This window comes from Ornithorhynchus anatinus, chromosome 7 (assembly GCF_004115215.2).
Source record: "Ornithorhynchus anatinus isolate Pmale09 chromosome 7, mOrnAna1.pri.v4, whole genome shotgun sequence".
In the NCBI taxonomy this organism is placed as follows: Eukaryota; Metazoa; Chordata; class Mammalia; order Monotremata; family Ornithorhynchidae; genus Ornithorhynchus; species Ornithorhynchus anatinus.
Window position 1 is genome coordinate 3946235 of NC_041734.1, and position 14898 is coordinate 3961132.

A 14898-nucleotide genomic window follows, 5' to 3' on the forward strand; every position below is an offset into this window, starting at 1 on the left:
GAGACACAAAAGATAATTTATTTCAATCAATTCTCTGCTACCTTTCATAGGTTCACTGGTTTGCTTTTTATATATTTTCTTATGCTGGGCTCTCAATTGAGCTTGTTCCTGAAGAAACCGAGTGTGTTCAATGCTTAGTGGATCAGGGGATGCACTCGCATCTGAAAATGTTTCAAATTCTGGAGGAAAAATAAGAATGCTGTATATCTTACAAGATTCTTTGTGGAACAAAAGACAACGTAACTACTAGAGTGGAGGCCTGCCTAAATACACTGCTGCTGTGTGTCCTTAATATATTCTGGAACGTTTTTGTGGCAACTGCATTACCACCTGTCAATTGGCAATAGAATTCAACAAATCCTGTAAACACTAAAAGCCACCCAAAATTAAAGTAAAAAAGGCAAAAGAAGACTCATGATGGAAATTACATCATGAGGGGATACATATGACTAGCCTCCTAATTCAAGTGCTGATAAGAGCATTCATATTTCCAGTACTAAGAACAGAGTTCTTTGGGGTTATGAGGAAAGGTGACCAATAAAAGCATGTTTCCTTTGAAAGAGAAAAGTGGAAGAAGCAAGGCTAAAATACATGTCAGGGAATTCCGTGGGTAACAACAGTGCCATAAGAGACTATTTATTCCAAACAACTCTCTCTTACCTTCCGAACGATCCTTCATTTTCTTTCTGTGCATTTTCCTTCTTTGGGCTCTCAACTGAGCTTGTTGCCGAAGAGTCATAGTGTGTTCTACGTCCGGTGGATCAGGGAGTACACTCATATTAGAGAGAGATTCAAATTCTAGAAGATATAACAACACTTTCTATCTTACTGTATTTCATTGAGAAATACATACTTCAGTCAATTTAACACCTCAGTCAATTAACACTCAGTTTTTCTAACACCCCACTTTCACTACACATTTTTGGATAGCATGTAATGGCAAAATTGGGGAACATCCTTCCAACCTTCACAACATCACTAAAATTCACCCTTTCCTCTCCTCCCAAACTAACCCAGTAATCCCAGCACCTATCCTATATCCAATATTAAATGTGCCTGAACAGAGTACAACAAGGTGTCAAGAAACAGCATTCGGCTTCAAATACAAATTCAATCAATTTATTGAGCACTTGCTATGTGTGCATGGTACTCAACTAAGCACTTGGGAGATTACAATATAATGGAGTTGGCAGACATGTTCCCTGCTCACAACGAGCTTTCAGTCTAGAGGGGGAGACAGACACTAAATTGTGGATATTTACAGAAGTGCTGTGGGGGCAAGTGAATAAAGTGTGTAAATCTAAGTGCAAGGGCAATGAGGGAGTTGGAGGAGACATCATGAGGGCTTAGTCACGGAAAGCCGCTTGTAAAAGACAAGCCCTATAGGAGATGTGAAGAGGAAGAGCATTCAGGCCAGAGGCAGGAAGTGGGTGAGTGGTTTGGCTTTAGAGGAACGAAGTTGAGGGCTGGGTTGTAGTAAGAAGTCGAGGAGGTAAGGTTGGAGGGAGAAAGGTATTGAGTACTTAAGAAGTTAAGATGGTAAGAAGTTTCTGTCTGATGTGGAGGTGGATGAATCACTATTGGAAGTTCTTGAGGAGACAGTGCAAGGGAAGGAAATTGAGATGGTGGGAGGGGGAGGAGAGGGAGAGATGTAAATCTGAAGGATGAGTTGATGGCAGGGAATGAACAATGGGATATCCACCAGGAACCATCGGGCCAGTTGGCCCGAGCCACCACAGCTTCAATCTTCCAGGTGAACTGTAATAAGTTTTCCAAGAACACAACCCCCTTGATATAGGAGAACCTCATGAAATTTGACAGCCATGAAAAAAAACAGACAATACAAACCCTGTCATAAAAGCCCTATCTAAATGGAATTTATGTAAATCCTGGATATTATTTTGGCACATGCTGGTGGCAACTAATTTACATGAGTCAATTAAAAACAGAACCCATCAAATTCTGCAACATGAAACCACAACTTACCCAGATGATACTGCTATTTATTAGAGCAGAAAAGAGCAGAAAACTAATGATAGATATTACATCATGAGGAAACTATCCATTTCCTTAACATGAACAGCATCCTCATTAAAGCGTGGATATGGAGCCTTCATACTAATTACATACTAAGCACTCAGTGTGTGCCATGCAACAATGGGTATAAGGTAATAGATTAGACACAGTCCCTGTCCTGAATCGGGCGCACATTCCTAGAGATAAGGAGAGCAGGTATCGTCTCCCCATTTCATAGCTGAGGAAACTGCAGCACAGAAAGGGAGGCACTAAGATGCAGTGAGAAGAGAATGGGACCTGAGTTTTTCTTCCAGCTCTGTCACTGGACTTCTATGTCACGCTAAGCAGTGTGGGTAAAAGATTGTTAACTCTCCTGTGAGTCAGGTACTGTGTTCCATATGACACACTTAATATCCATATGATACACTTAATATGAACTTAATGAACTACTCCAGTTCATGAGTCTTGGCCATTCCTAGCTTACTTGTTTTTAGAGAAAACATACACTGAAGAGGAATAAGTGAGGAGAACTGAAGGTAATACTTAGAAATTTTTTTAAAGTGGTATTTGTTAAACTCTTACTATGTGCCAGGCACTGTACTAAGCACTGGGATAGATGCATGAGGAGGAGCATGGTGTAGTGGATAAAGGACGGGCCTGGGAATCAAAAGGTCATGGGTTCTAATACTGGCTCTGCCAAATGTCTGCTGGCTGACCTTGGGCAAATAACTTCACTTCTCAGGGCCTACCTCATCTGTAAAATGGGGATTGAGACTGTGAGCCCCACGTGGGGCAGAGACTGTATCCAGCCCAATTTGCTCGTATCCACCCCAGTGCTTAACACAGTGCCTAGCACATAATAATAATGGTATTGTTAAGCGCTTACTATGTGCCAGGCACAGTACTATGTGCTAGGGCAGATAAAAGGAAACCAGTTGGACACAGTCCACCCCATGCAGGGCTCACAGTCTTCGATCCCCGTTCTTCAAATGAGGTAACTGAGGCACAGAGAAGTGAAGTGACTTGCCAACGGTCACACAGCCGACAAGTGGTGAAGCCGAGATTAGAACCCAGGTCTTCTCGCTACCCTGCCCATGATCTCTCCATCAGGCTAATGCTGCTTCTCTAGATTTTTATAGATCTTCAAAGGTTCATTCCAATGAGTTCTCTCACCTTCGAACTTTTCCTTCATTTTCTTTTTATTCTTTTTCTTTTGTTGGGCTCTCAATTGGGCCTGCTCCTGAAGAGTGAGCGTGTTTTCACTATCTGGTGGATCATCTTCCTCAGTTTCAAATTCTTGGTGAAAAGATAACAATGTTTATCTTGTATTTTTCCAGTGAAGAATGAATACTTCAATATAATTAATTCATGTTTAAAGCATATGAACCTAAATAATTGGAGAGCCCTTGAAAAACGAGCCACAAACACTGCACTAGGGATGCTTCCTAATCGTATTACGATGGGTATCTTCAATATATTCTAGCCCATTTTCATGGCAAATTACCATGTTTGGAATAAAAATGAAATGCACCAATTCCAGGAACACTGAAATGACATATTTTACATCCAGATGACACTGCTTTTAAATAAAGTAGAAAAGGCAACAGGAGAAGAGTCACAACCAAATAAAGACCATGAGGAAGTTACATATGTCAATCAATCAACAGTGCTTTTGGAGAGTCTAGTGTACAGAATGCTGTATTAAGCAGTAGGGAGAGTACAATAAAAGACATGATCCCTGTCTTCAAGGAATTTACAATCTAACTGGGGAGGCAGGAAAAAAAATTACAAATTGAAGGAGCAGGAGAAAGAACCAAGCTATAACTGTTGATAATAGAATTCTGGCACGTTAAATAAGGTGAATGTAAGTAATTATTAATGAGTACATACATTAAGGAATGGGGATAAACATTACTGCTAAGGCTAGTTGTTCGATTTACACAACTAAAGGAGAAGAGTATTCATTAGGGAAGGCTTCCTGGAGTTGTTTGGTTTTCAGAAGGGCTTTGAGGATGGGGAGATCTGTGATGCGGGAGACTTTAAAGGAAGGATATTCTAAGTAGGAGGAAGGGGTGAGTAAGGCATTGGTGGTAGCCAAGTCCAATGTGGACAGTTTAAGAAGCGCAAAGAATGTGGGCTGGGGTATAATGGTTGATGGGAGCCAATAAATGAGAGAAGAGAGACCAGTGAAATTTCTGCTTGCTGTGTAGAGAATTTTTAGAAAGATTATCCAGGTAGGAAGAGTGAATACAGACTGGAGGAAAGAGAGACTGGAGGCCAGACACAGTTATCTAACTGAAATATGACAAGAATCTGAATCAGGGACATGGACATGGGCTTTAAAGCTCTCCATCACCTTGCCCCTTCCTACTGAACCTCCCTTCTCTCCCTCTACACCCCAGCCCGCACGCTCTGCTCCTCTGGTGCTAACCTTCTCACTGGCCTTGATTTCACCTGTCTCGCCGCTGACCCCTGGCCCACGTTCTTCCTCTGGCCTAGAATGCTCTTCCTCCTCAAATCTGCTGGACAATCACTCTTCTCCCCTTCAAAGCCCTACTGAAGTTGTACTTGTGCTAACCTTCTCACTGGCCTTGATTTCACCTGTCTCGCCGCTGACCCTTGGCCCACGTTCTTCCTCTGGCCTAGAATGCTCTTCCTCCTCAAATCTGCTGGACAATCACTCTTCTCCCCTTCAAAGCCCTACTGAAGTTGTACTTCCTCCAAGAGGCCTTCCCAGACTAAGCCCCACTTTTCCTCATCTCCCACTCCCTTCCGCGTCACCCTGAATAGCTCCCTTTGCTCTTCTCCCTTCTCCTCTCCCCACAGCACTTATGTATATATATATGTATATAGCTATAATTTTATTTATTTATATTGATGCTTGTTTACTTGTATTAATAATAATAATAATAATAATGTTGGTATTTGTTAAGCGCATACTATGTGCAGAGCACTATTCTAAGCGCTGGCATAGATACAGGGTAATCGGGTTATCCCATGTGAGGCTCACGGTCTTCATCCCCATTTTACAGATGTCACTGAGGAACAGAGAAGAGAAGTGACTTGCCCACTGCCACACAGCTGACAAGTGGCAGAGTTGGAATTCGAACCCATGACCTCTGACTCCCGCACCCGTGCTCTTTGCACTGAGCCATGCTGCTTGGTGTCGGTCTGCCCACTCTAGACTGCAAGTTCACTGTGGGCAGGGACTGTCTCTCTTTATTGCTGAACTGCACTTTCCAAGCGCTTAGTACAGGGCTCTGCACACAGTAAGCAATCAATAAATACGACTGAATGAGTTAATGAAAAACCAGCAGCAGGATTTAGCGACAGACAGGAGATGAGTGGAAAGACTGCAAAATCTCAAGTATGATATGCAAAATTAAGAGGTGTGGGTTTAGGAAGAGGGGGACTTAAAACCATGTGGAGTTCAAATTACCAGTGTGACATCCAAGTAGAGAGGGCTGGGAGCAGGAAGAAATGGGAGGGGTGAGAGGTTGAGGTTTAGAAAGGTCAATTTTGGAGTAATCTGTACAGGTGTAATAGTTGAAACCATGTGAGCAGATGAGCTACCTAAGACAGGACACAGTAAGGGGGTCCAGAACTGAACCTCAGAGTTATGGGATGACAGGTGGATAAAGGTCCAGCGAATGAGACTGAAGAATGGTCAGGGAAGCAGGAAGAGAACCAGGTTAGACCATGTCAGTGGAATCATATTTCCTTGGCAACAGATTGCCTCCTAATTAAAAGTACTGACACGGAGTCTTCAGAAGAGTTAGTAAGAAAAAAGCACCAAGGAATTAATATGAAGAAATACAGTGATGGTCTATCTCTAATTAAAGAAAATACACACTGAAGGTGAAAAAGTAGGGAGAAGCAGAGCTAAAATTAACGGTTGGAACCCTTGTGAATACCAGCAAGTGTCATAAAAGAGTTTATTCCAGCCACCTTCAACACTTCTGGTTGCACCTATTGCTAGCATTATGTATAAGTGTTTTATTTTAATTTGCATTTTTTAATTTTTATATTCTGCCATGCCATGGTTACCAACAGTGGAAATATTGTTCTTTATCCTGCTTCCATTATTCAGAAGTAATTTGTGTATGTTTTCCCCATTAAATTGTAAATTCCTTGCAGGCCGAGAGCATGTAGTCTACTCTTATTACGCTCTCCAAAATGCTTAATACAGTCCTCTCCACCCACTGATTGATTGACCTTACCTTCTCCCCATTCCCTCATTTTCATTTTATTTAATTGTTTCTGTTGCTCTCTTAACAGAGCCTGTTGCTGAATATCCAGTGTTATGTCATCAATTGGAGGACTGGGGAATATATTCCTTACATATTCCCGGGTTTCAGAATCTAGGGGAAAAAACAAAAATGCTTTTAACTACATTCTTTCATTGAAAAAGTTACCTCAGCTAAGCTACCTCCACATTTTAAAATACTGCCACACACAAGGTCTGAACTCTCAACCATAAACTGCCTTTGAGCATTTGAGAACTATGTTCTCTCAAGTGAGAGCGCTTTGAATTAACCTGACCCACAAGGGGAAGGATTCAAGAATTCCTCAAATTAAAACTTAGGTCAACAGAGTAACCCAACATTGGGCTCTCGTTTAACCTGGGTCCAAGTAGGCCAATGAAAGAAGGAAGTGTCAACTCTTACTCCTCATGACCACATGAGGAAATCTACTGCCTTCTCTATCACTGGGTTCAAATTTAGCCACTCCCCTATGGCCCAGGCAACCTGGTTAACAAAGCAGAAAGACCAAACCACACAGAGACATATGTATTAAACTTAAATGTATTAAAGAGATGGATTAAAACTTAAAGCAGCCTAAAAGCAGCACACTTTAGGAGAAGGACAGTGAATTCTGTAAAGGGTACGGCCATGACTTGATACTTCTGTCGATCAAGAAAAACACTCCATCTACTCACCTCTCGATTTAAGCTCGTTAAACTCACGGATGTTCCGCATAGTCTGGGGATCTGTTCCTTTGAAATATGTATGTGGCCGGGTTAAAATTTGCTTTCCAAGTCGGCCCAGACTAAAAGCATTAAATTTATTGTTCTCTCTTTTCCTGCAGATAGGCAATAAGTAATACTGAATGAACTACAGGGAGAAAAAATCTGATGCAATATTTCAAGTTCTGTACTCTAAGTCAAGCCATCTGCCAGTGAACAAACGACACAAAAGAATAAAACAGTTCAGACTGAAAGCTGCAATCCAAAGCACAACCCTACTACTTTACAGAACAACCACCAGTCAGAAATTCATCATGACCAGTGGGTTTGGCAAAAACTAACCCACTTGAAATTCAAATAGCCTTTAAGAAAATAGAAATGTGTCCTAAAAATATGACATTCTGAGTGCTTATTTCTTAAGTAAAAAGGAATCATTTTCAACCACTTGTGAGGGGTACATATTCTTACTATTGGAAAAATAAATCTTTTTTCTGTCATATCTGTCAATCAATCAATGGTATTGGCTGATCACTTACTGTGTATAGAGAACTATACTAAGTGCTTGAGAGAGTACAATACAACAAAGTTGGTAAACGTGTTCCCTGCCCACAACGAGCTTTCGGTCTAAAGGGGGGAGATTATCTTCTATTCATTTATTTATGTAGTGGTATTTGTTAAGTATTATGTGCCAAGCACAACAATAAGCACTAGGGGAGATACAAAGTAATAAGGTCAGATAGTTCCTGTCCCACATGGGGCTCACAGTCTCAGGAGGAGGAAGAGCAGGCACTAAACTCCCATTTTACAGATGAGAAAACTGAGGCAGAGAAACATTAAGTGACTTGCCCAAGGTCACAGGGCAGGTAGGCGGCAGAGCCAAGATTAGAACCCAGGTCTAAGAAAACCTGTGCTCTTTCCGCTAGGCCAAATAATTCATCTTGTGATGCAGCTATGCAAGATTATTATGCACATAAAATCCCAAACATTTGAAGACAGTGAAGAACAACTAATCATAATTCTCTTTTTCTGGGTCAGGTCTGTCCAATCCGAGGCAAAATCAGCTGCAACTTTTTAGTTCATATTCTCACCTTAAGTATTTTTCATTTTCATGATTCATAATTATTATGTCTTCTTTCACACGTTGCTCCTCAGTATGAAGCCGCCTTCTTAAAGCTGCTAAGCTATCAAGTACTTTTCTCCTCTCATCTGTAATTCATCATTGATAAAAGACAAGGTATTAGAATGAAACATCCCCTCCATCTGCTAGAGGAAATTAAAATGTCATAATAAAGGTGTGCTATCTTAAAACTAAAATTCTAATTAAAGAGGCAATTTGGCAGGCTTATGTAATAAGCAGTTTTAATGTAGTAGGACTCAACAATGGATTGTGAGGTAGAAGCTGTTGTGATTTATACTTCAGCAAGCAAATAAGAAAGCTACCGGTAATTAGCAAAAGCAAATAAATTACCCTCTAAAACCTTCAGTACCTTATGGCAAATTTAGGAATGACTACCTTTCTTAATATAAACATGAGTGTTAGGAAGAAAGTCCAATCACTTACCATCTGGAAGCAGTTGGGTTTTTGTAGTAGACACATATGGAGATGGGACTCTCGGCTGTATACAATCCTATTTAAGACAGTTATGTCAGTGACAGATATGACGCCGCTAGACATAGAGATCTTCCAACTTTCACCCAGTTTTTAATTTAACTCTTCCAAGGTACTAGCAGTCCTAGAATCTACTGAAGAACCACTGGTGCCCTGCACAACATTAAGCTCTTGGGAACCATAAAATGTGACATGCTCCCTGCCCACAATGAACTTACATTCATGAATGACCTATTCTGTGTCCTTTACTAAGAAAGTAAATGCTGGATTTTAGAATTTTTGCATTTCCTGGCTGTATAATTTTGAAATGTTTCATAAGAGGAGTTGTAAATTGGCGAGGTTTGTTTTCCTCTGAAAAAAACAAGACTCAAATACCAATAACTCTAGACAACTCAAGACCAGTGAGTTTAAGTAAATGAAAAAATGGAACAGAAAGGCGGCTTCACGTAACGTTTTCAAAACACAAGGGAGAAAGAGAGAGAACAGTAGTAAACGGAACTGAGCCATTTTCATTCTTCAATTTTCCTTTCTCCTGTCTGCAATTTTTTTTTGTCTCACTCCGCTGTTAGTCTGTAAGCAACTTGAGGCCACAGATCATGACTTCTGATTCTACTGTTCTCTTCCAAACACTTAGTACTGTACCCCACCCACATTAAAATTCAATAAATGCCATTGATGCCAGAAAAGTTGCCTGAATAAGAAAGAATACTCTCTAATGCCAATTTCAGCATCTGGTAGTATATTTCACAAAGTTAAAAAAACCCTCTCAAATACTTCCTTAAAGAGTAATTTATGAGATTATAAAATAATAATAGGGATCAAATATAAGAGTCCACGTCTTTACTATGTTTTCCCTTGAGGTGACTCAATTGATGCAAAAAGATAAAATGTACAAAACTGAGAAACAGGAAATGGTAATAAACAGTTCTTGGTTTCCCTTCTTCCAAAAACCTGCATACCAGGAATAAACCAAAAAAGAATGACTTCTCTTAAGGGACTACACCAAAGATTCCATGTTCCATACACAGACTAAACCGGCTACCTATTCCCAGCTGTTCTCGGAATGTACATTGTTGACCTCTTGGACACTGGCTGTGGAATGTGGATGATTCATAACAATCTATCACCATTCAGAAAAACAAATCAAGTGCATGTCCTTATTGAATGATCTCCCCAGGTGTCCCCAGTTCTTAATGGAATTATGTAGGTAAGCAGCCAAATAATTAGCATTTTGGTTTGCTGAAGAGAAAGCAACAACTTTTGGCAGCTCTTTGCTGTCAGAAGAGTTGCACACTCCAACTGAACAGTTGTAAAGAAACAGAGAAGCCTCACAAAAAGAGATGTTATTTTTAAGCTCTTCCTTTTGTCACAAAGCTGGGGAAGATGGAAGATAATCTTATGACACATAGTCTCTGCTCTGCTGGGGTTCACGGAACTCATCTTCCCACCCAAACCTTTTCCTCCCCTTAACTTTCACAATTAATTGCATTTATAGGGTGCTTAACTGTGTGCAGAACACTGTACTAAGGTCTTGTGAGTGTATAAGAGTTGGTAGAAAGTACAGTGCTCTGCACACAGTAAGCACTCAATAAATACCACTGACTAATTGGCAGAAAGAGGCATATTCGTAATTTATTTTAATGTCTACCTCCCCCTCTAGATTGTAAACACTTTGTGGACAGGAAACATGTCTACTGAAACTATTATTCTGTTCTCTCCCAAGTGTTTAGTACAGTGCTCTGTCCACAGTCCGCACTCAACAAAAATGGCTGATTGATTGGCAGATATCTTATCCCTATTTTACATATGGCACAAGTGAAGTATTGAGTGGTTTAGTCAAAATAATACTAATAGTTACGTATTTTTTAGGCACTTACTATGTACCAGTAATGTGCACAAAGTTGCACAACAGTTCAGTGCCAGAGCTGAGACCAGAACTTAGGTATCCTGATTCCCAGTCCTGTGCTCAATCAGTGGTATTTGAGTGCTTACTGTGTGCAGAGCACTGTACTAAGCACTTTCTACAAGGTCACACTCTCTCCTCTTTCTAGACATAAAACAATCAGGCTCAGTCAAAAGCCAAGCAGTAGGGTCACCTTTGAATCCAAAGGACAGAGAGACACAAAGAGAGAGGAAAAGAAAATCACCAAGAGCTGGGCTATGGGGAAATTAAAATGGCCCCAAGCAAATTGCCGAGGGTCTCAAGAGTTGAAGTAGGAAAATTCATAAGCTTTCCTGCTGCTATAACATGGTCCCAGGCTGGCCACTACAACAGCGCACATCAGATCTCAAAGGGTCATCAGCCCCCATCATCAGTTACCTAATTTCATTACAGGTGACAGCAAGGTCATAAGTCCAGGACAGAAAACGATGAGAGGGTTAGCCACTGTTTCAATTATCTATGCTAACAATAATAATAATAACGTTGGTATTTGTTAAGCACTTACTATGTGCAGAACACTGTTCTACACGCTGGGGTAGATACAGGGTAGTCAGGGTGTCCCACGTGAGGCTCACAGTCTTAATCCCCATTTTACAGAGAAGGTAACTAACTGAGGCACCGAGAAGTGAAGTGACTTGCCCAGAGTCACACAGCTGACAAGTGGCAGAGCCGGAATTCGAACCCATGACCTCTGATTCCCAAGCCTGTGCTCCTTCCACTGAGCCATACTGCTTCCCCTGATCATCTACATACTGGATACTTGAAATAGCAATAATCCAGCTCCCTTGAGAATGAGCATCAAACATGATCCTGCCTACTCAAACTGTTCTAGAAACTCTCCTTGAAAGTTTTAGAGAACTTTTAGTTTGAAATGTACCTTCTTGATTTCTTCTTCATCTATAACCTTCTTTTCTTGTTGTTGAACCTGTTTTTCTTCCTTCTTTCTTTCTGCCTCTTTTCTCCTTTCTTCAGCAAATTTAATTAACTCCTCACTTTTTATTCTTTGCTGCAAAGGCAGCGTAAGTGCCAAAAATGAGAGAGACTTAGAATCATTATCACCAAATGAAAAACTCACACACACACTTTTTTTGGTTTCAATTTCCTTGAGCTAGAGATTAAACAGTAAGCAAAAGTAGCCCTCTTCAAAGGGTGATGTCACCTGGTATCCAACTCGATGAATACTAAAAGTCGAGGAACACTTTTTTAGGACTCTGGAATAACCTCAGTAAGCAATAAATCAACCAAATCAACCCAATTCAATTCACTCTTCTGACTTATAAAGGCTGACCACTTGACCTCTACTGATGTCACAATGTTTCACCTTAATAAATGCTTCCCCTGTATATGACAGTGAACAATGAAGATTACGCTACCACTTTGAAAATAATTAAAAAGGAATAATTAAAAAGGTTTTACTTATTGATAGCTCGTCTAGTCTGTAAACTCAGTGAGGGAATGTGCCTGTTATATTATTGTGCTGTACTCCCTCAGGCACTTAGAACAGTGCTCTGCACTCAATAAGTGCTCAGTAAATACAAGTGATTGATAGCTTAATCCATCTTTTTTTTTTAAACTAGAAATGAATTTCTACAAAAGACCCCATTCCTGACAAGTGCTTCTGAAGACTCCTTTTTAGTCACAGCAAAAAAAATGAAAAAAAATCACAAGATTGCTCACCTCTTCTTCTTTCTGTCTTTGTTTTTTCTGCTCTTCTTCATATTCTTGTTGAATTCTGGCCCTCTGGGCTGTTAGTCGCTTTTCTTCTTTTTCTTCTTCAATCTTAAGCCTCTCGCGTTCGGCTTTCGCTCTTTGTTTCTTTTCTTCAATCTAGAAATAAACCAAAATTTCACTGTTCTGATTTCTATTTAAGGTTTAAATACATTTTTCGTGCATTATGCCAAACATAAAATGGCCAACAGATACTAGTCAGTAATCAAATACTAGTCAGTAATTATAGTCAATATGGAGTTGAAGAATTCTTCTAGCTTCACTACGATCTCAAGTTCTACACCCTGCAAATATTTCATCTACAAAAATTTCTACTTTGGAATTTTATGCCAATTTTCAAAACATAGAATGAAGATATAGTTGCATATGTCTGCCCTTTTATTAAAGCATACAGATTTTTGTTTGCAATGAACTGTCCCGGTAATAACTTTAAATAGATAAGGCACCAATTTTGTACTCTAAAACTTCTAAAAATTAATTTGGTGGCTTTAAAGATCTGTGTAGCATCTCAGATATAGCCTTAATCTACTGAACAAAAGCTCTACCAACCTGTATTTAATAAATAATTAAAATCTGTCATTCCAAGTTTTAAAAATATCAAATTATTTGAATCAAGATCAAATAAATAATATACTTACCTGCATACGGAGAAAATTCATGTAAGACTCTTGCTTTCTGATCTGATGGGGTGTTAGTCCTTTATTAAATATATCTTCTTCAACAGGAGAAGCTTAAGAAACACAATTTGCAATAAGTAATCAGTAATTGGTGAGATACAGAAAGACATGTTAGACTTAATTATTTTTTATAATAATTTTATGGACATAACTTTTCAAAGCGAAAAATTCATAGTGTACAAAAAAGCTATGTTGCTAAATGAATATTTATATACTAGCTACATGACTACTCTTTAAGTGGAAGAGTTCACCATATTCAAAATTCTCTTACTTTCTGAGTAAATCAAGCTGCTAAGGGTATAACCAGAAATTGATTTAAAAGGTAAATTATTTATGTCTGGAATATTTAGATTATATGCTAACTTGCCAAATCAATTATGAAAGTATTTTTAAAACCATACACTACTCCATATTTATTATAAAAAACATTTCAATGAAACCAAAGGGCATATACCATCTAAAATTTTACTCTAAATGGGAAGCATAACACTATATTGGAAAAAAGCTATCAAAATTAAGTGGGAATGCAGAAGTCTCAATCCAAATTTCAAGATATTCTTAAATTACTGAAATCATTCCTTTGAGCTTCTATATAAGGTCTCAATCCATCTAAATAACTTGAGTCTTTGTAACTGTTTTGTTGATGAATTACTGCTAACCTGATTGATCATTTAGTCTAGATAGTCAAAAACTAACCCTGTTTTGCAGAGACTTAAATCCATTCCTAAACACTAAACAGAATTGCAGAACAATATTGAGAGAAAAGTGGTTTGTGGACTAAGATCAACAAATACGAAATTGCTAATCACTGCTACCAATGAAAAATGTCTTGCTGAAATATACTGAAGGGTTCATCTTGAAGTTCCCTTCCAGCTCTGTGATTCACTGATGGGGCTGAGTTTACCCTCTAAATTTCCCGATGACACCCCGTTCTGTGATGTCTACAGCCTTGGACAAGACTAGAATTCTAAAATGATCTGGATGGGATGGAAAAGTAGTCAAAACACACAGGATGAAGTTTAACTTAGATAAGTAAAAGATGATATTCTGAAAGAAAAAAATCAATTGCAAAAAAATATGTTTTTGTGAATATGGCAAAAAAAGGCCTGTGCTTCCTAAAATGCCAACTAGCTAAAGAATAAGGTCAATGGTATTTACTGAGCGCTTAATGTGTGCAGAGTGCTGTACTAAGCGCTTGGGAAAGTACAATATAACGGAGCTGGTAGACGCGTTCCCTGCTTGTAATAAGCTTACAGTCATTAATATAAATAAATTACAACACTAATGTACCTAAGTGCTAGGGGGCTGAGAGAAGGATGAATAAAGGGTCCAAATCCAAGTGCAAGGGCGATGCAGAAGGGAGTGGGAGCAGAGATCATGAGGGGCTAATCAGGGAAGACCTCTTGGAGGAGATGTGCCTTTAATAAGGCTTTGAAGGTGGGGAGAGTGATCCTCCGTTGGATATGAAGAGGGAGGGCGTTCCAGGCCAGAGGGCAGGATGGGGGGCGAGAGGTCTGCTGTGAGATGGAGAAGATCATGAGACAGTGTGTAGGTTGCCTTACATTTGCTCCGATAGCGCCGAGTGTGCGGACTGGATTGCAGGCAGCTAAATGAGGCATCAGCTGGAGTGGGAAGAGACAGGGCAGAGAGGTCAGCAAGGAGGCTGATGCCGTATTCAAGGCAGGATAGGATAAGTGACTAGACTAACACGGTAGCAGTTTGGATAGATAGGAAAGGGTGGGTTTTAGTGATGTTGAGAAGATTGAACCTACAAGAATTAGTGACAGATTGAATATGCTGGTTGAATGAGAGAGATGAGTCGAGGATTTGGGTCTGTGAGACAGGGAAGATGGTGGCGAAGTCTACAGTGACAATAAAGTCAGGGGGAGGACACAGTTTGGGTGGGAAGATAAGGAGTTCTGCTTTGGGACATGTCAAGTTTGCAGTTTTGGCGAGCCAT

At 39.7% G+C, this 14898-nt stretch overlaps 1 protein-coding gene across 1 annotated transcript in view; it reads right to left on the reverse strand.

Annotated features, from left to right (window-relative positions):
• The window catches only part of CSPP1 (centrosome and spindle pole associated protein 1), an 83196-nt gene that overhangs the window by 13684 nt on the left and 54614 nt on the right, over positions 1 to 14898 (reverse strand). The window contains exons 28-37 of the mRNA XM_039912527.1: positions 12900 to 12991; positions 12211 to 12360; positions 11411 to 11539; positions 8544 to 8610; positions 8071 to 8188; positions 6956 to 7098; positions 6237 to 6377; positions 3190 to 3312; positions 661 to 798; positions 42 to 179 (exon numbers count right to left, since the gene is read on the reverse strand). Of these exons, the coding sequence (XP_039768461.1) occupies positions 42 to 179; positions 661 to 798; positions 3190 to 3312; positions 6237 to 6377; positions 6956 to 7098; positions 8071 to 8188; positions 8544 to 8610; positions 11411 to 11539; positions 12211 to 12360; positions 12900 to 12991 (1239 nt within the window). The remainder of the gene's footprint in view (positions 1 to 41; positions 180 to 660; positions 799 to 3189; positions 3313 to 6236; positions 6378 to 6955; positions 7099 to 8070; positions 8189 to 8543; positions 8611 to 11410; positions 11540 to 12210; positions 12361 to 12899; positions 12992 to 14898) is intronic.